Here is a 25,790-nt window from a genome sequence, read left to right on the forward strand (position 1 = left end):
ATGTCTCCTTCTAAGGAATTGTGGAAAGGTCCAAGGAAAAGAGCAGTTCAAAAACAGAGAGAGGCGAAGCAGATAAACACCTGAGGACTAATAATAATAAAAAACTAATTTATATTGTGCTTTTGGGTGTTCAACGTCCTCCCAACACAGACTTCTAAACTGATGTTACTAGCCTGCTTTTTCATTATTACTATTATTTTTACTAGCCTGTTTATAGTCAGAATATGTTGGAATGTATGAGGTTCAATTCCAACTTGGTGGGTTGAGGCTGCATGGGGTTAATAAGGGTAGCTGGAGAGATAGACCTCTTGCTGGTTGAGGCTATACCTATCCCTTTGATCCTGCCATCTCTTCCCTTCCTGCTAGGCTGATAAGCAAAGGAATGTTGATCTCAGTTCCTTCCCGCCTTTCTCAGGTCTTCTCTTTCTCTCGAGAGGGGAGTAGACATCTTCTCTTTGTCTCTCCTCTCAACCAGGATGAGGGTGAGTACTGGGACCAGTGCTCGCTGCTCCAACATAGTTAGTTAGCTAGAATGTAAGGACTCTTTCCTATCAAGCATGTACTTCCAGAATAAAGTAGTTGTTTCTTATTTTAAAGCTTAAAGTCTGTGTCTGACTAATTTGCAGGGAAGGTAGAATCTTAGCAAAGATTCAAACACACACACACAGCTTGCTCAATACTCTCCGTTCCGCAGCGCTACGCAACTTTGCTACACATCTCAATAGAGAGCAATTCTGACAGAATAGACCTGCAAACAGAAGCAAGCCTTTAATCCAGGGATAGGGAACCCATGCCAGGTGTTCTTGGACTCCAGCTCCCATCAGTCCCAGTCAGCATGGATTATGGGAGTTGGAGTCTGACAACGTCTGGAGGACCACAAGTTCCCCATCCCTTTTTTTTATTCAGCTGGTCAAATCTGTGCATAGTTCACCATCTAACACCAACCCAATCATTCAACAGCCTTAATGTCACTGTCAAGGGACACTAGAGGGCCTGTCTGCATTCTGGTAAGCCACATCATATTAGGTTTAAATGTCTGTGTCTGTATTGGAATTGCTTTTTAATATGCTTTTACACCTTTTTTTTTAAAAAAGATGTTTTGAAAAATGTTTTGTTTTAATGTATCTTAAAGTCTGTTTTTATGATGTTTTAAAGTGTTTTTAATGCTTTTGTTTGCCGCCCTGGGCTCCTGCTGGGAGGAAGGGTGGGATATAAATGTAATAATGGAAAGCAAGCAAGCAAGCAAGCAAGCAAGCAAGGAAGGAAGGAAGGAAGGAAGGAAGGAAGAGTTTAGGAGTTCTATCTCTTAGCAGAGTATATATTTTGCAAAGCAGAATGAGAATTAATCAGCCCGCCTTCCCCTTATACAGACTAAAGGTAAAGGTGTCCCTGCACTTGTAGTGCGAGTCGTTTCCGACTCTTAGGGTGACGTCTTGCGATGTTTACTAGGCAGACCGTAAATATGGGGTGGGATTGCGAGTTCCTTCCCCGGCCTTTCTTTACCCCCCAGCATATGCCGGGTACTCATTTTACTGACCACGGATGGATGGAAGGCTAAGTGGACCTCGACCCCTTTTAACAGAGATACAGACTAGCTGAATAAAAACAACAGAGATAGTATTCTTTAGTAAAAAGTATTAAGAAAGTAAACTTACAGCCTTTCATCTGCTCAGGAAACATAGGCTCTAGCTTGGAGAGAAAAGCTAGAAGTAGGTAGTAGATTTAGTCCATGATTGAGATCGTCTGGAAGAGAAACCTATGGAGGCTTCTCTCTCCTGTGGCTCAATGGAGGGTATGCCAAAGAGAACAACTCTCTTAACAAAGAAAGAGGAAGAGACTTAAAACCCCATCTGGTCAACAGAAAGTTACATCACCATAAACAAGCACAGAGATGGCCCCAAATTCTGACTAGAAGGGACATATCCCTATTAAAAGCCTGCAAGCTTGCTTATCCTAACACATTGACCCTTTATTCTCAACTGCATGCAATTTCTTGAAACACCAGGTAGGTGCTTAAGTACCAGACTGTTCAGCTATGTTATAATATGTTATTTGTGCATTGAGACTGTAAGGTAGGTCAGATCGTTCATATTGCAAGTAGTGTGGGGTGAGGGTAGAGGATGGAACTGTGGCTGACAGCTTTTCAGTTACCTTAGGCAAAGTAGCAAATGCATGTCTGATATCAGATTTGGACTGGAGGCTGCCCAATTAATTAGCTGCTGGGATAGAGCACAGCAAGCTGATTCCATAATGTCCAACAACAAAGAAGTGATAATGAGGCTTATGTCATATGTTCTGCCCTGCCCCAGGCCTGGTCTACACCAGCAGCAAAATGAAGTGGGAAGAGTCCACTTCTGAGTCCAGATGAGGAAATAATGTTTTTTAAGTAATATGGAGTGCACACTTTTTAAAATGTTACCTTGTGTAAAACCAGGCTATCTGAAGGACTGTGGTCTGGAAGATCCTTGGACTGTATTACCCTTCTTTGTTCAGAGCTTGGTGATGGCACACCACCCAAATTATTGCCTGGTATCGTCCAGTCGTTGGGCACTTGCCACAGCCTCACATCCTAGCATTTTCCTTCCTTAGCCAGGGTCAGATTGGGAAACAATTCCCTTAGCACAGGGATGAAGAACCTGAGGCCCTCCAGATGTAGTTAGCTTATGACTCCCTTAACCCCTGACCATTAGTTATGCTGGTAGGGGCTGATGGAACATGGAGTCCAATGCCATGTGCAGGGCCTCAGGTTTCCCATTCTTATGCAAGGGGAACCATTTCCCAATCAGACTCTTGTTCCCTATCTCTGCCCTAGCACAACCATTGAGTTAAACGTCCCCCAATCATATTCTCCCAGTTGTTTCTGTTCTGGAAAAGACTATTGCTGATACACTCTGAAAGAAGGCTCAAGATAAAATATATGTGGGAGACAGCTATATAGATTTAAATATAACAGATGGAAGATCTGCAACAAGAAGCCAATAAGACTTTCGCGGGCAGAGGGAGTTAAATCACTGACATGTAAGCAACTGCATTGTTGGCTCGCCAGCCAAGAACTGGGAGAAACATCTCCCTCCTGGTTCAGTGAGCCTTGGGTAACTGAACTTGACATGCACACTTGGGCCCCATTGTCCAGTGTTCACCAAGGTGTACATGCACCTCCAAGTAACCCCCAAGCCTCAGGCTGTGGGTGATGACTCCAGAGTGGCTGTCAAATGACCCCTTACTTACTGACCACACTACATTCCAAACAACCAAATCAAACAAACTATGTCCTATGGTGGGAAGCATGGAATAAAGGAGAATCAAGTGCCAATCAGGGGCTCCCCCCAAAACTACTACTCAGACCCAGAAATGGCAACTAGCACAACACCTACACTGTGGGGGGGGGGCTGCAACTGCAAAAAGAGCGAGAAGGGAACAGCCCTAAATAATGAGCTGACTCCCCCCTCTCATTGGACACTTCTGCCTTCATGGTCTGCCGATTCCCTCCCCTGGAGAGGGACGCCAGAGTCTCTTCCAAGGAGAAGGGGATAAGTCAAATCTGTCCCTGCTGAAAACAGGTACATCATTCCCCAAACATGAGAAGCAATCTGCAGGTGTGTTTAGAGACACCTGACCTGAAGACATGTGGCATGACCACTGTCTGCTGCTTCTTTCCTGACTGTACACTACCTCAGTGAATTAGGGGTGCAGGAAACAGCACACATACATACAATGTGAGTAATTTCTATGGGAAGTAGGTGCTTCCATATATAATGGTAGATCAGGGTTGCAGAACATCTCTGTGGCTTTACTCTCTACTATCTGGAACATAGAAATGATAGGGCAATTTATATTCTCTCAGTTCAGATTGTATTTAATGCTGCTTAAATTCAACATGCTGAAGATACATTTCCATAATAAAGTTTCAGTCCCCCCACAAAGACTTAACTAGGGGGAAAAAAACAAAACACAATTTTCACTTCCCTTGAAGGAACTTAAAGCTGTCTGACTAGCTCTCTCTCTCTCTCCAGCTGCAGGCTGTTTTGAATGTAGACAAATTGCCAAAGCTGATTTCGTCTACAAAAAACTGATTAGTGAACCCCCTGTGGATTCTCTAACTGTACCGTCGGCAGCCTGAGAGATTAGTGAAGCAATTCCCATCATCAAATTATTTACTGTTAAAATATTGGATTAGGGATGTTGTTATCTGCTGCTCTGAGATTACAACGTGATTCTGTAAAGATGAGAAAGGAGGAAAATAAACTTACTCTCAATCACTGGTAATTAGGACCTGAACTTTTTAGCTGCTTTCCCATCTCATTAAAAGTGAGTGTCAACTTCCTAAAGATTCACTTGTGCTCTTTTCAATCTTTCCTTCCAAATTCTCTTTCCCAAGAAGAGAGCCACAAGAACATGTACAGAATTCCTCAAAGACATTTTGTTAATCTTATTAAAAATATTTTAGCTACTTGCAAAATTTCTACAGCTGCTTTGGCTGAGCAGGATACTCTAAATTGGCCTTCAATATCACCCTGGGCAAAGAATCCATTAGCAGTTTGCATGCCCTGTCCCCAGGAAATCTTAAAAAACAAACATTACAAACAAGGGTGAAAAAAAGGTGCCTAGTCTGAATCTGTCTACTTATTTCTAAAATTCCAGAAATCTTACTCACTGCCCAGGAGCCTTGGCCCTATTTTGAGACAGAACCTTGCTCTGACTAATCAGTTATAAAGGAACTTTGCATATGTTCAGTGACACACTTTATTGTTGTGATGCAGATTCTGGCCGCCATTCCTTCTAAGCAGGGGAGACACATAGATAGTAGTAATTGGAGCTGTTTTAGCAGACTGAGCATGTGCAGAGATGCAAGTCATGTGAGAATACTTAGAGGGGCATAGTTAGAATTGGGACAAAGGATTGCGGTGGCAGAAACTGATTGGATAAGACTGTTGGTATGGCTATGACGTATGTAGTGGTATATATAACCGCCATTTTCTTAGCTGAGTTTTGTACTTTGCTCCAGTAAGGCGCTTTGCTGAATGCATTTTCACCTAACCCTAATCCCCACTAACAATACACAAACTGAAATGCAGCCATCCTTCAAAATTCACACTTCTTTGAACTTTGCAATGCAGTTCCCCATCCAAGAAATGTGTACAAAAATGTTTATATTAGAGGAAAGTGTGCTTGGAAATGCGTATGTTGAAGAAAGTAACATTAAAATGAATTATATTGGAGGAAACCGCTTGCAAAACATGTGGGTATTAAACAAATTTGCACACAAAATGTGTGTATCAAGAGGAATGTGCATTGAAATGATGATGAATTTTCCTGATTACTTTTTTTTAATGCAAACATGCACAAAGGTAGTGAACTGAACTTCCGATTGGAAAAAATAAGAAACTGATGAAACTAAAACTGCTAGATACATCCATTCTTATTCAGCAGGCAAGCATACAGAGTCTTGTTGCACACAGCAGCATATATGCAGTTTGCTGCTGTGTACAGAGAGAATTTTGGATTGGGGCATTAATCCAATGTAGGCATTAGAAGAGGGATATAATTAGGTATTTTAGGGAAGAACAGCATGTTATCTTGGCAAATCCATGCTCCCAAATGTTTGATTGTTAGGATAACATGGGTGTTATGTGTGTGCATATGCAAGAGGAGTAGGAGGAGAGAGAGACTTGCAATACAGAATGAGTGGAAGCAAGGGATGCTTAACATTTCCCATGGTTCTCTCCTGCAAATGCAACCCTTTGCCTTTTGTTTGCTTGTTTAAAAAATCCCATTTCCCAGTTAGGAGTAAGCCCAGTTGTGTATGTGTGGGAGGCAGCAGAGCATTTGCAAGGGAGAAGCAGATGTCATGAAAGGGGTTAATCACCCATGTGCTAGCATTTTGCATATGCAAATCTCCTCATCCAACATTAGTGTTAGGTGGGAAAAAACCTTGGGGCTGACAACCCAGTCTTTCATGCATAATGTGTAGCTCTATCCTCAAATGCCATTCCATACCAACCAACCAGAGAAAGAGGCAGAAGTTTAGAAGAAATGTTGGAATACTGCAGTAGTACACTAATTAACTGGGACGTGTCAGTCTGATCACACCTCACTTGTTCTGAAAGAGAATCAACGGTTCCTGGTATGTTTCTAGCCACTTCCACAATTAGATGTGATGGATTTTGAACTTTTGGAACCTTGGGAAAACAGCTTGGGGAAGTTTATTTGGAGCAAAGCATTCTTCCACACCGACCTCCCCACAAATTAAGATGTGGTTCTGAGAATAGGCTGCCACATGTGCTTGGCTGCAGTGTCAGTGGGGTGCCCATAACAGTTTCTCTCATTTCCAAATGTGTCCATGGGCCCATAATGGTTGGTGACCCCTACTTTAGGTTAACCACCTTTTTCACTCTCCAAGCCTGCATAAGAACATGGTGTAAGAAGAGCCCTGTTGGATCAGGTCCAAGAGCCATCTAGTCCAGCATCCTGTTCTCACAGTGGCCAGCCAGATACCCAAGGAAGCTCACAGGCTGGACCTGAATGCTACAGGACTCTCCCCACTTGTGATTCCTGGCAACTGTTCAGGCATGCTGTCTCTGATAGTAGAGAGAACATAGCCATCGTGGCTACTAAGGCTTTTAAGGCTCACTGGACACTGCTGCTTTTATTATACAGCCATGAGAGTAGCTGTATTTGCATAAGTCTTTCTTTCTCACATGTCAGTACTGCTGTGTGTTCTGTTGATAGTGTTGTGCAATCTGTTTTTCTCCCATTTCTGTATCTATTTATTTTAAAAAAATACTAATTGTTTATGGTAAACCTCTTTGGATATTTCAATAGAATGGTGTTAAAGAAATATGTTAATTAAAATAAACAAATAAAATATCTTCCCTGCCTATGTGCAGCTTCCAGTTGGAGTAGCTGCAAGGATAAATCTGTTGATGTTGCTGTTGCTGCTGCAAGTAAAGTGGTTCCAGCTATGCCTAATGCAGGATCTTCTCCCTTCCCTGAAACTTTGCAGCCCGTGTAACCCAGGTTCCTGGCATCCTCCCCAAAGGTAGCCACATAATTGTTGCATTTCTTCCTGCATCTAACTGTGTAACGAGTCAGTCAATCACTTAAGCAATGGCAACCGGTAATAAAAGACCTAACATCCTTTATTTAGCACTAAAGTCCAGCCAATAAAACATTCACAGATGTCCACAAGCTGGAAATGATTACAAACAAGGTTTTAATCGCTGGAAATTGAAGATGGCTAAGAAAGGACCTCACTGAAAATGTTTTATGAATGGAGTATGCTGACCTTCAGGGTCACCTGTGTCTTGGCTTTAGCTCAAGGGTGGTGGTAGTAGATATATGGCAGCTGTCAATAAGGTCCATATATTACTGCCTCCACTGACGTAGGTTTTCCAAATGAAGAAGCCATTTTTTTTAATGTGCATTTACGTCTGGGTTCTGTGGACTGGAAATGTGTTCAAGTAGCTCAAAAGGCAAGGGCATGGGGAGCATAAATTACCATTTCAGTCCCAGAACTTTCCATCCATTCCTGTGCTCCTATAGCACAGACAACCATCTTTGTAACCAAGTTATTCCCCTTTCAATACAAATAGACCGAAGGGCATGGAGAATGTTTAGCAGGAGGGAATATGTTGCAATTGATGCTGGGGCATAGTGGCTTTAGAGGCCCTACTGGAAACCTAGCAGGTAATCATTGCACAAAATCCTTCCCCTTACCCCTACCATCACCAGCAGAGGGGCATTTCCAACAAACAAGATTTTCTGCAGGGATGCAGTGAAATTAGAGCCCAAGTTTGCATTACTTATCCCTCCTAAATTCTATCCTGTCAAGATTTGAGCTGGCCATCTTCTTTTTTTCCTGAGTTACTCTTCCTTTGAAACCTACGCCCATTCTCATACGTCACCTGATGTCCTGTGGCCACCAACATCACATTGGAATGACAGGGATATCAGAACGATTGGGTGGATGGTGCATTTGTGTGTATTGGTGGATGTATATGAGGTGTGGGAATAGAACTGATGTGGGAGTAGAGGTGTTGTAGTATAATAGGATAAGTGAATCAGTAGTAGATATTGTCTAATTTGTGTAAATGCAAGGATTTGAGTGTGAAGTGTAGTATTTTGTGTGTCAAAATGTGCAGTGGCAATAGGGAATCTCAAGAGGGAAGGGATCCCTGACTCTAAAGATATTTCAATATGTGATGCTGTGTGTGTGTGTTTTAGATGATATTGTTTTATTTCATTGTATAGTAGTTTTGTTTAATATTGCATTGCATTGTATTATATTTCTCCGTTTGTAGTTTCTCAGGGCCCATCCATACCTAACCACAAAATCCGTGTTTTCCATATTTGGCTGGTGGCCTCAAGATCCATAAATGTCTTGTTTGTGGTCAGATTATTGTGAAAACCCAATTATCAAGTGTCCATACATGTGAGCTTTTTTTTTTTTTTGCTTTCTCATTTCCTGCTCCCCTAAGTTCACCCCTTTTCAGTGATTGGTCCATAACGGTCATTAGCTTTTTCCACGCTTTTTCAGAAGAGCGCAGAAACGTGTATCTTTTTTAAAAATTCCCATGAATGCACAGGTTTGTGGATGTGCAGAAGGGCAATATTGTCCCCCCCTCCCCAAGTGCAAGCAAAATAAACATCTCGGCTGTTACATATAACATGGTGCATACTAAGGATGGGAGCCACTGGTTACTCCCGATTCCACTGAATTTGTCAAACTGAGAGGCAAATGCCTTTCCGTGCTCAATTGTTTCCCACTATCTCCTGCTGTTACCTTCTGCATAGTGCAGCAGCCAGATCTCCTCTTCATGCCTCCTCCTCCCAAATTGTATTAGATCCTCCACCACCCACCATAGGAGACAGCAAGAGATCATCTCTCATTCACTTTCAAGTTAGCAAAGGGAGAACCCAGATTAGTCAGTTTCAGAGTTTCAGGCTTGGAGGAAAAGAACATAATTTACAGTGCCTGCTCTCTCTCTCTCTCTCTCTCTCTCTCACACACACACACACACACACACACACACACAGAGAGAGAGAGAGAGACAGAGAGAGAGAGAGAGAGAGAGAGAGAGAGAGAGATCTGGCTGCCTGGAGGGAGATAAGCTGATCTCCCCTTTCTCTCGTTCTCCAATTTTTGGCTCTTTGGTATGTTTGGCTCCCCCTCCCATCTCCATCAGCTGTTGGGCAGGAAAAGAGAGACTTTGCCTGCTGGTGAATCGGCTGCAAGATCAATGCCACATTAAAGTACTAGAGCTTATTCCTCTCCCTCCCCCTTTCCCCTATCAGCCCTAGGAAGCTCAGTTAAATACCTCCTTTAAACTCAGTGTTTTCAATGAATTGTTTGTGTAATATCGCAAAATAGCTTTTAAGTGGAAATATTATTCATTAAGCATTTGATTTTATGTTTGATGGCAAAATAGTAGATTTCTTTTTTTTAAAAAAGATGTGATACTGTTATAGAAGCCAAAAGGAGGAAGTACCGGCAGTTCACTACCAGAAGCAGGAATGAACTGTAAGAAAGAAAGAAGAGGCGTGGACAGAGGTGGGAGAAGGAGAAGGGGCATGGCATATGATGGAGGGACGCCCATGGACCACCTATTGCAGGAAAGCCCGCGGCATTGCATTTGATCCCATGGACGTTAATGTGACTGATTATTGGTTTAGGAAAGCTTTTTGGTTTTCTGGGGTTATTTCTAATGCAGATTTGTTAATGTGAAAATCCGTACTAGCTTGCAACATCATATGGACGACAGTGAATAAATGAGGACACAAGCGATTACATTGCAGATTATATAGTCGTATGGATGGGCCCTCAGTTACACACACACATATGAACTATGTGTGTGTGGGTTGTAAGCCACTTAGAAACTGTCTTAAGAATTAAGTGGTATATAAATATATTAAATAAACAAGTAAATAAATAATGGTTGCTCCCATGCTGTTGTTGATAAGATCTCCAACTTCAACCCATGTTAATAATACTGGTGGGATCTGACTGCACATTGTATTAGCAATTCCACCGGTGCACCTGAAGCTGTACCAGGTCATATAAGCACAGAGAGACAGGTCTGTGCCCCCAAGGAGTTTACAATCAGAGTGGCATGCCAGTGAGGCAGGTTTACATGCAACAAAATGTTGTGGCTTGTTACATACTTCCACTATGGTGCTCAGTTTGGTTTGTTCTGTCTTCTGCTCTTTCAGAAACAGATCTGATCTGTCATCCTTTAATCTCTGCATCCAAGATATAACTGCGGAAAATGGAATTTAAAGGAAATTGTTCCCCAAGTTGAAATAACCATAGACAAACTCGGAATGTGTCAAGCTACCTGACCTCTGCAAAACTGAAACTGTTTATGGGTCCCCTTAACTGGCAAGCAGAAACAGCTTTGCCAAACTCTGACATAATGTAGTAGTCATGTGCTTAATCAGGGCAGTGGGAAAAATAATGGGAACAATGCATTTCCCTTAATATCTTAATAAGCCTTGTATCTAAATCCATTTCCTTGCTTGCTTCTATCCATTAAAAAAAAAGGTTGGTCTAGATCTTTACCCAGATAGCTCCTGAGAGTCTGTGGGACATTCTCATCATTATGCCCACAGAAAAATGCCACCTCACAATGGTGACAGAAGGAGGTGAACACTTAAAACTTAAAATAGCTTGCTTTCATCTTTCGCGTTTACTTAACTTAATTTTTTTAACTGAAAATTAATACAGGAGTGCAAAATCATTTTAATCAGAATAAGCAATCTTGTGATTGGAAAAAAATAAATTAAAAACAACAAACAATTATCTCTAGAGACTTTACTTATCTTCTAGGGTGGACAGCACTATCTATGTGGTAAATAGTGCAGAAGGTGTGTGCACATGCTTGTTACAGAGAAAGGGGGCACACCCTAAATTATGAGAACATTCACTTTTATAAAAATCTGCTATAATTCTTTATACTGCTGCTTTGATTTCCTTATGTATGTGTCTTCCTGTTATTGTTTATTGTTCCTCAATTAGTTACATGAGCAATCTCAGCCAATGAGGGATCCCATAGTAAGGGAGATGATATCATCATGCAATATATCCAGATATCGCTATGTGATAAAATAAAATAAAGTCAACTGAAATGGAAGGAAAGCATCCATCCTGAATCAGTTAACATGAGTGATCCCAAACAATCAGGAAGCATGCAGTGTGCGGTCCTAATGCTACAGAGCTAGTCAGATTTGGCTACATGCAGAGGACACCAATGGCAAAATATAGCCAATTTAGGAAGCACTGTCTTCACTCTGAATAGGCACATACCTTCATTCCCATTTGACATGTTACCCCCTTTTTTACTGACAATTGATGCTTTTATATGCTGCTGAAAATGTTAATGAAAAATGCCCATTTTTTATTCAGTGTGCAAGAGTTAATGGGTGGATAGATGAAGAGACAGTGTGAGTGTGTGTGTGTGTGAGGGAGGGAGGGAGGGAAAGTGGAATAGGGGTGTTTGAGAGAGGGAGGGAGGGACGGAGAGAGGGACAGACAGTGAATAAATGTACAGAATGTGTCTGTTAGTGAGTATGTGAGAGAGAGAGGGAAAGGAAAGACAGTGTGAATAGATGCGTGTGTGTGAGAGAGAAAAAGTGTGCGTGAAAATCTGAGAGTGAATGGATGGATGCAGAGACTCGTGTGTGTGTGTGTGTGTGTGTGTGTGTGTGTGTGTGTGTGTGAGAGAGAGAGAGAGAGAGAGAGAGAGAGAGAGATGGCTTAGGCAGCACCCACCACTGGTTCTAACCTCACCCACAGCCAGCATTGCTGGCCCTTGACATTTTAGTCCTGAGGGAATGTTGCTTTCAGGGAAGAAAGCTTCCCCATCCATGCTGTTCAGAAAGAGTGTGTAAACAGTATCAAAGTAAGATACTGACTCCTGAATAACTCCAAAAGAAGCACCCAACATTGTTTGCCTTGGCAAACACAAACATAGCTGAGGAAGAAGAGGGAACACTGGGAAGAGGTAAGAGAGGTAAGCTTCCTGTTCCAATTATCTCACGTCAGTACATAAGGTCCTTGGGGGAACAGAGCAGTTAGACCCTCTCAGAGATTCCCCATCCCCTTTAAGGCCAGATAAATCCACAGCTCTGTTCTCGGAACTAAGCAACAACCATTCCCTGTTTCAATTATCTCAAAGTACAAAGGCCCTAACTGGTTCCAGTCATCTGGCACAAATTGCTGCATGGTTTATTTCCCTTCTCAAAAGTTCAATTTGTAATGCAAGGGTGTCAGCAAAGGATTTGAACGCAGCCCAAAGCATGGTAGATGCAAAGGATCTTTAGATTCATGCAAAATCATGTCCCAGTCATTGTTGCAATATTGCATCGTTAGGGGAGGTAGGAAGCTACAGGAAGGCTGTGGAGGAAGAGTAAACATGTTTGTACTCTAGCTTTCCTGAAAGACCGATTCAATTTCAAACTTACCGGCTCATTGGTCTCCTTATAGCACTGGCATTTGTTAAATAAAAAAAAAACAGACAGACCAGGGAAAACACAATCTATGATTGAGCAACAAAAAACTCAAACCACCAACAAGAACAATAACTCTTGATAAACCTGCATCGGGTGCACAAGGTTGCTGGCAATGGCTATACCCTCCCCCCCCCGCAAATGTTAACTTCAGTTGTAGCGTTTTCCCATGTACAAATATGCTTTACATGCCCGACTCATTGCTCAATGCAAATTGTAAAACAACTACATGTAGACAGGAAAAATCTGTTTGAATTGTTCTGCTAGGCAGGCTGACATAAGGCAGGCAGACAATAAATGACTGGATCTAGTGTTAGGAAGAACAGCTTGTCCAACCAATCTTTCACTCCCACATCATCCCCTTGCAGCAGCACTGCCTATCCTCTGAAAAGTCTGTCCAGAGCTGGGGCTTTTAATCTGTAGTCCATGGACCCCCCTCCTCTCCCTGCCTCCTCTCACCCCTCCAAGGATCCTAGAAAGCAATGCTGGTCCACCTGCTGAAAAGCTACCGTAACAGCTCTTACCCACCAGGCAAGCCACTTCTGATTTTGAGGGTGCATGGGACCTTAATGGAGAGGAGGGGAAGGGAAAGATCAGATGCAGAAGCTACCTTGGGCTCTGGTTACAGTTCAAAGACTTCATCTTGGAACATTATGACTTATAGTGAGTTTAAGAACTCATTTTGCCCTGAAACCTTGTCAACGAGCAAGCTGAAGCCACATCAGTTGTGTCACAAAATGGGCAGACAGGAATATGGACCGCTCAGCCATTCACATGGGCAGTTCAATGTAGCCAAGCTGATTTGTACAAATTAATGTGTGTTAATTTCAACCCAGGCAGTTTTCTAAGTCCACTCCTTGAATCAGTTTACTCTTTGATCTCCGCTCTATTAAACCATGCCTTCAACACATCTCAGATCAGAGAGCTTCTAATTAACAGTAAAATTCAAGTGATCATCTTTAAACCATACATCAATTATGGGAACCTGTGGTCCTGCAGATGTTGTTGAACTCTCAACTCTCATTAGCCCCAGCCAGTGGACAGGGATTATGCTTCAAGGAGGCATGATGTTGTAGTAATGGGCGACTTCAGTTACCCCAATATCTGTTGGGAGACAAATCCTGCCAAACACAGCCCCTCCAAGAAATTCCTGACTTGTGTTGGAGATAACTTTCTCCTACAGAAAATGCAGCTATCTTTGATTTGATTCTAATCAACAGAGATGACTAAGTGGCTGAAGTTGTAGTGATGGGAACTTTGGGGAAAGTGACCACGCTATACTAGAGTTCTTGATTTTAAAGGAAGCAAAAGCTGTAAGTAGCCATACGTGTTCCCGGACTTCAGGAAAGCCAATGTTAATAAACTCAGAACAATTCTATGTAAGGTTCCATGGCAAGCAACCCTAATGAGAAATGGAGTCCAAGATGTGGGAATTTCTAAAGGAGGAAACTCTAAAGGCACACTGGCAAACAATTATGTCAAGGGAAAAAGGGGGAAGACAGCAGAAGAAGCCAATGTGGCTTCACAGAAAGCTTAGAGAAGACCTGAAAACAAAAAGGACATATACAGGAAGTGGAAGGAAGGCCAGACCACAAAGGAAGAGTATAGACAGGTAGCACGGAATTGCAGGGATGGCATCAGGAAGGCTAAAGCTGAGAATGAGCTGAAGTTAGTGAGGGATGCTAAAAGCAACAAAAAAGCTTTCTTCAGGTATATCCATAGTAAAAGAAAGAGAAAAGAAATGGTGGTATAGCTATTCAAGAGGATGACAAAATGATAACAGATGACAAAGAAAAGGCAGAAGTGCTCAATTCCTACCTTGGCTCAGTCTTCTCCCAAAAGAGGGTCTATGACCCTCCTAGCAAACATGATGTTGAAGGGGCAGGACAAATTGATAGACAAATGGTCAAGAAATATCTAATTACTCTGAACAAGTTCAAATCTCCAGGACCCAATGAACTGCATCCTAGATTATTGAAGGAACTGGCTGAAGAAATCTCAGAACCGCTGTCTATTATATTTGCAAAATTGTGGAGGATGGGTGAAATGCCAGATGACTGGAGAACGGGTAATGCCCCTATCTTCAAAAAAGGGAAAAAGGAGGAACCAGGGAACTACAGACCAGTCAGTCTGACATCAATCCCTGGGGAAATTCTGGAGCAGATTATAAAGTGGTCAGTTTATACCAGCTAATAACGCGGAAGACAGAAACAAAATTCAAAGAGATCTTGATATACTGGAGCATTGGGCTGAAAACAACAGAATAAAATTTAACAGGGATAAGTTCTACACCTAGGAAAAGGAAAGCAAATGCACAGCTATAAGATGGGGGATACTTGGTTCAGCAACACTACATGTGAGAAGGATCTTGGAATGATTGTTGGTCTCATGCTGAATATGAGCCAACAAAGGCAAATGCTATTTTAGACTACATGAACAGAAGTATAGTTTCCAAATCACATAAAGTACTAGTTCCTCTCTATTCAGCACTGGCTAGGGTTCATGTTGAGTACCAGTTCTGGACATCATACTTTAAGAAGGATGCAGACAAACTGGAATGGGTTCAGAGGAGGGCAACGAGAATGATTAGGGGCCTGGAAACAAAGCCCTAGGAGGAGAAACTGAAAGAACTTGATATGTTGAAAGAACTTGAGAAGAGAAGACTGAGGGGAGATATGGTAGCACTGTCCAAGTGAAAGGTTGTCACATAGAGGACGGCCAGGATCTCTTCTCGATCATCCCAGAGTGCAGGACACAGAATTATGGGCCCAAGTTACAGGAAGCCAGATTTTAACTGAACATCAGGAAAAACTCCCTAACTGTTAAAGCAGTATGACAATGGAACCAATTACCTAGGGAGGTGGTGGGCTCTCCAACATTGGAGGCATTCAAGAGGCAGCTGGACAGCCCTCTATCAAGCATGCTTTAATTTGGATACCTACACTGAGCAGGGGGTTGGACTCAATCGCCTTATAGCCCCCTTCCAACTACATGATTCTACAATACTATGTGAGTTGGAGTTCAGCAACAACTGGAGTTCAGCAACATCTGGGTGTGTGTCAAAGGTTCCCCACCCATGCCATACACTAGTCATTTGGACTTCCTTCCCAAGGGAGATACCACACTCCTTTAGAGAACACCGCATCCCATCATCTTTTTTTTCATCATTTGTCCAGTTCATGCAACTTCAGCCATTTGAACTCATTCAGAGTAATTATTAAGTATTCCTTGACCATTTGTCTGATATTCCTCCACAGCTAACTTGGTCCATACCAACCAGATATGTGACCGTCTTAGCTGTCATTTCACTTGGCTGAAACAGGGGGAGAGATGGGAAACATGATCCCCTTCAACTCCCCTTTCTTTCCTCAATTACAGTATATCCATTTGAGCTGCTCATTATAAGGACTTTGTAACTTGAAGAATCGGTGCCTGGACTTCCGGGAAGGGTGACTTAGCCTGTGCCTGCTTTTGAGACGGGCTCCTGCCTCAAAAGAAGCTTATTCAGATATATCAGTCAGTTTTTTCTTTTTTTTTTGACTGATTAAACTTCTCCCGGGTAGGGAGAAACGAAGAGATTAACCTCAAAGCCTATTTTTGTTGGGACGACCAGATCTCATTAATTTATGGGACGAGGTCCAGCCGACGAAGGTGGGACGGATTTTTAACAGCAAGCTCTATCTGATAAAGCGAACGTTCACCTTATCTTCTAAGAGAGAACGCACTAACAGGCAAGCACCCTTCTTTCTATATTTTTCTTTTACTTGACTTAAATTGTTGCTGTTTAAAAGAGATTTGCCAGATTGATCAGTTTTTGACATCTCACTGGGGAGCCATAACTTCTCTCTGCTACGCACTAATTAATAGCTTATCTCTGTTTTTGTTGCAAAAAGCTGTCCTGGATTTGCATTCTAAAGATATACACAGAAGAGGGATTTCTATTCCAGATTTTTATTTTGAAAAATATTATACTGTTTTGAGACTACTCTCTTTTTGGTCTATTTTATTTTGACGAATCTGTTTCTTGACGATTGCCATTAATTGTTTCGATCCTGGGAACTGCATTTTGTTTACTTAACTATTGGAGAGATAAGGCTGTCTGCTCTGTTTATACTGTGATGTCACCAAGTTTGGAGTATTAACCCAATTGTTGCTGAAATAAGAAGTGGTTTTCCTATATTTTTCTTTTAAAATGGCAATTAAGAAAGTGGCTGAAAATCTGGAAATAACTATGTTTCAGAAAATAATGGATGAGATTGAGATAATGAAAATTGAATTGAGTAAAATGAAGCAGGAGATTAAAGATATAAGGGTCCCTGTGAGAGAGGTGACCCTGGAAGGGGTCCCTGTGAGAGAGGAGACCCCGGAGATTGGAACAGGGGTCCCTGTGAGAGAGGTGACCCTGGAGACTGGAATAGGGGTCCCTGTGAGAGAGGAGATCCCGGAGATTGGAACCAACGTGGAACAGGAACAAGATTTGGAGTCTATGGACTTTAGAAATAAAATCTATTGTTTGGAACTCAATGTTATCTCTGAAGAAATGAATGAAGATTCTAGAGATAAAGTTATCAATGGCATGGATAATCTTCTGGACTGGAATGATGTGATGGAGCCCAATATAGAGAAAATCTATGGAATTAACTGCAGCCATGTGACAATGGAAAAACTTTTAAGAGATGACCCAGTGTATTTTGAAAAAAAGAACAGAGATATGATTTTACAGCAGTATTTCAGCAACCTATTCAGAATGGATGGCAAGAAAATATTTGGGATAGAGGTAATCCCCATCAGACTCTTACTATATGACTATGGCTTTGACAGCAAGATTATCATGGAATACTGATAATGGAAGATTGGATATTGAAATTACTGGACTTAACAAGACTACTGAAGATGGAAGATGGAAAATGGAACTAATAGAGATAATAGAACAATGGCTACTGAAATTATTGAACCTAACAGATTCTGATGTGATGGATTAATTGAAATGTTTATTTTGACTATGGTTATGACAATAAGATTATCATAATTAGTAATGAGATGGATTAATCGATATGCTTATCTGGAAAAAAAAATTGATAGATATATTTCTTAAAGAATTGAAACCTCTCTTTGACTTTTTGTGGAAAGAATAAAGTAATGTTTATGAGATTTGATGATTAAGTAAGATAACTACTGGAGGAAAGTGATTTTATAATATGACTTAAGAGACAGGATTGTTATATATTATAGACTTATAACTGATTTGATCTTTGACAAATGGGAAGTCAATATTTTACTCTTTATTTTTTATTTTTGTTTTTTTTCTTCTTTTTTTTCTTTTTGTTTAACTATTTTTGATTTTGTTTTTTGTCTTTGAATGTTTTATGATTTTGTCTTGTATGTTTTATGAAAATCTGAATAAAAATTATTGAAAAAAAAAAAAAAGAATCGGTGCCTGGATTTGCTTAGTCCTCTCCTCTCCCTTACCCATCCCTTCTTCCTTTTATGTTGTGTCTTTCAGATTAAAAGCCTATAGGTAGCAAATGTCTTGTTTGTTATGAATCTAATGTAGCCTGCCCTGGGAGTCTTTTCAGCCAAAGAACAATGGTTAAAAAAAAATAACATGTTTAAAACAAATAAATTCACTCTAAGTGAGAAATGCACAATAAAAAGCACTATGTATGACATGAACTCTACTTTATATAACTTAACTAAAGATGGTTGCAGCAAGACAGCCCAAATCAGCTGTGCAAATTATCCAATAGAAACCTAGACTAAATGCAGGCATTAGAGATAGAAAAAAATATTTAGGGCTTGCCAAAACAGAAAACGTTATTATAATTAAAATCCAAAAGTTTTGTCAGGTTTTCTTCCCACCTTTAATATGAAAACAATAATCTGCCAAAAACACACTACACGCGCGCGCGCGCGCACACACACACACACACACAGAGTTATTTTATAAGACACAAACCAATGCCAAACACTGTAGCCAAACAAGATTCCTTCCCATATAACACATTATATGATCTTTAAGAAGTGTAGTGCATCACTGACCTCGTTCATCAGTTTTCCCATTCCTTGAATTGAATGAATGTAATTTCTTTTCTGGTGGGTCAAAACCGGTGGACCTCAAGATTTTAACATGTTCAACTGATATGCCTTTGCCCTTTAAGTTGTCATTTGGCAGACTTAAATAGAATTCCATCCACAGAGTTAATGACCTGCTCATAATTTCCACACACACTGATTTAATTTGTACATTTCTGTTTGTCACTGGCTTGTTAGAGGCTCTGCACCATTGCAGTTTGTCTTGACTATTAGGCTATGGGCCAATTCACATGACCATGCCCCATGTGAGTGCTGGTCCCTCTCCCCACCACACACACACATCCTAGTAATAATGTGCAGTCCTTAAAAATCAGCCTTTCTCCTAGCAATGAATGGCTGAGCTGTTCCATGAACCATGAGCATTGTGATAGTCAGATTGTGGCAAACAAAATATCTTCTTGAATACAAGTAAAACTGACACCTTAAATAAGCTAGCAATGAGAAAGCTTAGTCTGATGCCATAAAACTGTGTAGACCTTCCCATGCCAAAAGACACTTAGCTTTGCTATAATAGATACTGATGTGCAAACCACACACACCTCAAAGTCCATCTGTTGTTGAAAGGATTCCTGTTGAATACCTAATGCTTGCAACAACGCAAATATTTTCCTACTCAATCTGAGGAACACCATTTCCTGTCAGGATCATGGGATTTGTTCTTTTCTCAAGGGCAGAGGGGTGGGGGTGGCCAGGGTGGTGTAGTGGTTAGAGTGTCGGCTAAGACCTGGGAGACCAGAGTTTGTAAAGGAGTCACACATTTTTTGAGGGGGGTCCCTATTATCTGGTTCATATTAACAGAGTAGAGCATAGGAATTTAGTTACAGTGAACTCTGGGAAACAGCCCTTTTGATGAACTTTTTACGTGTTTGTGATTGGAAGGGTCAGAACAAACTCTCTGACTTGGAATTGGTAAACTAAGAGCCCTGCAAAATTAACAGTGCCAGGGGATAATCCCTTCAAACAGAACAATGGTGCCATTCTGGTATAATTTATGACATCCCCAGAATCAATAAAAGAAGAGCTAGTTTTCCCAGGAACTGAAATTTATACGACATACCTTGCTGGAGACAGTAAGATTATGTTGGTATCCATCAGGTACAAACAAATCTCAAAATCCTTATTTCAAAGAATCCCTTTGTACTCCTTCCTCTCTCACACACACACATTTCCCCTCCCAATTTCAGGTAACCCAATGAGGCCTTCAAACATACTTAAACTGAAGGTTTTGCCAGGGTCAAATCAGCACATTCTGGCTCCAACAACACTCCTAATATCACATTGCTTCCTAGGATCATCTAACATGCAGCATGGGACACTGGGACAAGGAAAGTGTGAGCATTGTATATGTGGCTACTTGGATATCTAGAAGGGGAGAATTTACTCTCGCCAAGCATATGACTCTCTCCTGACCTATTCCCTGATTTCTTCAGGAAAGGCATATTCTCCTGCTATCCATTTTCCTTTATTTTTCTCTACCGTGAGTCTTTGTGCTCACTATCTTGGGTTTGAGTGTGTGTAAGGCACCTCTATTCTCTCGTAGATCTAGTGTATGATTGTGTCACCTAGAATTCTGCCCGTAGTTTTAACTGTGAGTTTGGTGTTATATTTTTCTCCTTTTCCTTATAATAAACCAATATTTTGTTCATATAGTTCTGTGTGTGTTCTTACTGGCAGGGTTAAGGATAGGTGTATACATTTAGAGTAACTTTAGGTGTGTGTTGTTTTTTTTAGATTTCTGCAAAAGTTTCTGCTACACTCTTGGGGTAGGTTTGAGTCTTATGTGGATTGCACATGTATAGGGATTCAGATGTAGCTGTGTAACAGCCAGTCCCCACTCAGACATGAAGCTCACTTGGTGACCTTGGGCCAGTCACTGTCTCCCAGTCTAACGTAATTCACAGGGTGGTTGTTGGGGAAAAAATGGAAGGGGACGTACCTTGAGCTCCAGGAAGAAAGCTACTATATAAACATAATAATGTTTTGTTTTTTAACAAAGCTACAGATCCAATGATGCCAACAGGAAATGACCGGAGTATCATTGCAAGGTCAGGAGTTAGACAGGCAAGACCCATCTAATGAGCAACCTCCTCTGCCAGATACCCCCCTTCAACTTCACCAAGGTAATGTGTGTGTTTTTCCTTACAAAGGGGATGAACTGGTAGGTTAATAATGGCAGCATGGACATGGACTGAACCACACTTTCAGCTGGATACAAAATTGAATGTAGTCCTCTTCAGGTGTTCACTTCTCATGTTAAGTTAACATGAGAGTAGCGCAACATGAATAAGAACAGTACCCCTGTCACCATCACCTTCTCAGTTGCTCTCTGTTAGCTGGACACCACCAATCTTCTGGATTGGAGTCATCCCTGGTGACGTGATCTGCCATATGGATGGACCAGGCCAAAGTTCAGCTGGCAAACTGAGCTAAATACATGACACTCTAACTCTTTCCTAGGGAAAGACAAGGAAGTAAGTACATTCTTATGAATGCCTCTAATTGCCCTGTCATTTGTGCAACAGATTCTAAGAAAGAAAATGTTTAAAATAAATATTTTTGTACAAGATTGACCAGAGCTTGCTGTCAGGGTGAAATGGCATGGTCTCAGACCAAAGCATTAAAATAATGTGATACTCTAGATCAGAGATGGGGCATTTGGCTCTTTGGATCTTGTGGAACTACAGCTCTTTTTATCCCTGATCATTGGCCATATTAGATGGGGCTCATAGAAGATGGAGTTCAGTAAAGTATAGAGTGCCACAGACTCTCCATCTCTGCTCTAGGAAACAGAAACAGAACACCAACGATGTTGCTTACCTGTGGCTGAGTCCAGGACTCTAGACTTGTCTCTTTTAATGGTGTCTGTGGTCTTCCGGCTTCTTTTGAATGCTTTTAGAAAGAAAGAGAAATATGAACAGTCAGTTATTTCATAGGCCAACAGATAAACATTTTGCATTCAGTTGTGCATCTGTGTATATAAATTACTGACAGGATTGTGAAAATAATTCACTGTATTTAAACTGCTTTTCATAGTTGCTGTAAGATGCCCAGATAATAAAATTATATATTTGTTTTTAATGTTCAGTGTTTTTAATTTTTGTAAACCTCCCAGAGAGCTTTGGCTATGGGGTGGTATATAAACAAACAAATTAACAATTAAATAAATAAATAATGCTTTATATAGGCTGACAGAGAAATGTTAATTAATAAAAAAGAAAATATTTGTGGTACCAACACTTTTGAATTCCACCCCCTTAAATATTAGACAGCTACCATCTCTATCTTTTTGGTGCCTACTGAAGACCCTTTTCTTTCAACACAGCCTTTTGCTGTGGACATAATATATCTCGACTTCAGCAAAGCTTTTGACAACGTGCCCCATGATATTCTGATTAGCAAGCTAGATAAATGTGGGCTGGATGGAACAAACTATCAGGTGAATCCACAGTTGGCTATAGAATCATACTCAAATAGTGCTTAGCAATGGTTCCTTCTCAAACTGGGGGGAGGTAATGAGTTGGGTACTGCAGGGCTTGATCCTGGGCCAGTGCCCTTCAACATTTTTATTAATGACTTATTTGAGGAGATGCAAGGAATGCTTATTAAATTTGTAGATGATACAAAATTGGAAGGGATAACTAATACATTGGAAGACAGAAACAAAATTCAAAGAGATCTTGATAGGCTGGAGCATTGGGATGAAAACAACATAATGAAATTTAATAGAGATAAGGGCAAAGTTCTACACCTAGGAAAAATAAACCAAATGCACAGTTACAAGGTGGGGGTTACTTGGCTCAGCAATATTACATGCAAGAAGGATGTTGGGATTGTTGTCGATAACAAGCTGAATATGAGCCAACAGTGTGATGTGGCTGCAAAAAAGTCAAATGCTATTTTAGGCTGCATTAACAGAAGTTTAGTTTCCAAATAGCATGAAGTATTGATTCTCTTTTATTCAGCACTAGATAGGCCTCATCTTGAGTACTACATCCAGTTCGGGACATCACACTTTAAGAAGGATGCAGACAATCTGGAATGGGTCAGTGGAGGGCAACAAGGATGATCATGGGACTAAAAACAAAGGCCTATGAGGAGAGACTGAAATAACTGGATACGTTTAGCCTGGAGAAGAGAATACTGAGGGGAGTTTTGATAGCACTGTTCAAGTACCTGAACAGTTGCCTCACAGAGGAGGGCCAGGATCTCAATTGTCCCAGAGTGCAGGACACGGAATAATGGGTTCAAGTTACAAGAAGCCAGATTTCGACTGAACATCAGGAAAAATGTCCTAACCGTTAGAGCAGTACAACAATGGAACCTATGTCCTGGGGAGGTAGTGAGCTCTCCAACACTGGGGGCATTCAAGAGGCAGCTGGACAGCGACCTCTGGGGTATGCTTTAATTTGGATTCCTGCATTGAGCAGGGGATTGGACTTGATGACCTTATAGATCCTTCCAATTCTATGAGTCTATGATTCTATGATCTAAGTAGAGACTTCATCCCAGTCTGTGCCTGTGATGGAATTGCTTTTTAATATGTTTTAATATGTTTTAAAAATATGTTTACTTTTAATATGTTTTTCAAGATGTTTTAATATTTTTAAAAGTATTTTGTTTTTAAGATCTTTTAAAGTGCTTTTTGTGTTTTTGCTTGCCATCCTGGACTCCTTCTGGGAGGAAGGGCAGGATACAAATTTAATAAGGAAAGAAAGAAAACAAAACAAAACAAGGCTTGGCAAATCCTTATTTCTTCCGGTATGCAAATAATCCAGGCCGACTGCGTTATTTTTGAGGATGACTGGAAATAGCCTGGCATGGCAAGAATGTTGTCTGACTGTAGCACCCCCCCTTGCTAGGCCTGTGACACGTTCTGACATTTGGACATTGCCACTGCCACCAGCGCAGTACAGAGGGGGGCCACGTATGCATCACCAAAACAGAGGTGATGGTGGACTAGGGATGGGATCTGTTGGCCAGTACCAGTTCAAAAGCATTCTGTCGACCTAACACGGCAGTATCAATTCAAGTTCATTCTTTGTTGCTTTTACTGATCTGCTTTTTTCCCTCCCCCCAAAATATAGATATTAATGTTGATAAGTTTAAAGGAAATATTGATGTTTTACAAGGAAATATTAATATTTTGAAAGGAAATATTGATACATGAAAGATCAATAAAATCATAGTTCTTAATATGAATATTGTAGTGGTGGATTTTATTAAAAAGTCCATTTTTGAAAATAGGAGAAAATCGCTACATAAAAATCTGCTCCATATTGATAGAGAATAAGCAAATTAATGGAAAATTCGGTGCCAAATCTGGATTGGGTAGAATTCTAGCACATAACTATAGTGAACACAGATTTGCATAAAATCTGATGTGCTAATTTATATATATAGAAGTATAAATAATTGCTATGATATACTAGGCATTTAAAAATGGGAACAGAAATGGTCAATGTTCGCTTATTCATCCCATGTGCAAACAGAAGTCAATCCAGTGAATATGATCAATATTTGCTGTTGTTATTGCTTTCTGTCTGGAAACAATAGATAATTGGTTATGCCCCCCCCCATATTTGCATTGTGTTTTCTTTGCAATGAAATGGATGAGGTGGAATGACATAATGCCAATGTAATTTACATAAACTGTGTAACTCTACAATTTGGCCATTATGTAATTTTTTCACCATGGACAGTGAGATAAATAATGAAGGTTTTGATGGAAATCAAACTGCAGTGGAACAGAAACAGTGTTGCACGTGATGAATGCATGTTGGAACAGAAGAGGATGACTTCTTAAGAACCCTAAATACAATACATGTCACCTTAACCAAGAAGACTGTGGCCAGGTGATCTGTGTGTATGCTCAGTCTGCTTGTAGTTCTCCCTCTCAGTCAATGCTGCTGGATCTGATGGCATCTCTATATGTGTTATAGAAATGTCCAACAGGCTGTGACCCCTCAATGTTGAAATGTCTTGCAACTGGTTGCTCTGCTTTTTTTGTCAAGATTGCTGATTTGTGGTTTCTGAAGTGTGTGCGTAGGTCAGTTGTGGTTTTCCTACGTATTGGATATCACATCCTGGTATTTTGCATTCAATGACATAAATTATGTCATAGGACCTGTAGGTGATGTTCTGTTTGATGTAATATGTTCTTCCTGTCCTAGTGCTTTTGAAAGTAGCTGTCTCTGTGATGCCCCTGTATTTTTATGACTGTAAATATGGTAAGTGCAGGTTTATTAAGGTATATATGGTAAGTGGATTGAGTTAGAGGGGGGAGTACATGGGTTAGAATGCTGGAGAATGCTGTATGATGATTGGCTGAGCGTTTGAGTGGCGGAAGGTATAAATGAAAGGATGACAGTTGGTTCAGGGTTCTGTTTGGTGGGGGAGTTGTTGGCGATTGGTTGTGGAGTGTGGATTGGAGTTGGTTGTGGGTTGGATAATATTTGGCTGGTATTTAGGCAGAACATATATGACTGGAAATATAAAGAGTGACACTATATGAAACCATACGCTTGTTGAACATTCCTAAAGTAATCTTGTTATTTCCTGGTGTTATCAAAAGACCCAGGATTGCTTCAGTACAGCTCTCACTAACACTCTGCACAAATTAGGAGGCTGGCAAAATGCTACAACAGAAGGCTTGTTGATGGCTCTAGTAAGACATTCAGAGTTTGCTAGCAATGGGTAGCTCTTCCTGATTGCTCAGTGATAGTTAGGACTCAGAGATGCTGGATGGAAATCTACCACAGACGGAATCTGTTGTTCTGTGTTCTTTGACACCTCATTATGATGGAGGAGGTTTTCTCTGGACAGAATGGAGGATTGATGGATGTTGCAATCAATAATATGTGGAGAATATCCTCTCAGAACAAGGTGTTCTTTAGGTTCACTGGTCCTTCTCTTGTATTTATCCTCATTGTTGCAAATAAGTTTGATTCTCAAAGCTAACTGTACACAGTGTTTTTCTTTATATGCTCTGGATGACAGGATTTCCAGTTAAGATGTGGGCATCAGTGAGTTTGCTGTAGAGATCAGTGGCTATTTTGTTGTTTTCAGTGGTGAGAAGGATATCAAGAAAAGGGATGTGTGGATTATCATTTGTACTATTAAATAAAAACTTAATAGATGGATAGAGTTGATGTAATTTTTAAATTGTTCTAAACTCTCTTTACCATTTGTCCAGA

The 25,790-nt window shown here is 40.7% G+C and overlaps 1 protein-coding gene across 1 annotated transcript in view; it reads right to left on the minus strand.

Annotated features, from left to right (window-relative positions):
• LOC133371516 (protocadherin-9-like) overlaps positions 1-21,936 on the minus strand; it is a 451,590-nt gene extending 429,654 nt beyond the window's left edge. Inside the window, exons 1-2 of the mRNA XM_061599050.1 lie at positions 21,895-21,936; positions 21,415-21,486 (exon numbers count right to left, since the gene is read on the minus strand). Coding sequence (XP_061455034.1) covers positions 21,415-21,486; positions 21,895-21,936 — 114 coding nt within the window. The remainder of the gene's footprint in view (positions 1-21,414; positions 21,487-21,894) is intronic.
• Positions 21,937-25,790: the final 3,854 nt, after the last annotated feature.

This window comes from Rhineura floridana, chromosome 16 (genome assembly GCF_030035675.1).
Source record: "Rhineura floridana isolate rRhiFlo1 chromosome 16, rRhiFlo1.hap2, whole genome shotgun sequence".
Taxonomy (NCBI): domain Eukaryota; kingdom Metazoa; phylum Chordata; class Lepidosauria; order Squamata; family Rhineuridae; genus Rhineura; species Rhineura floridana.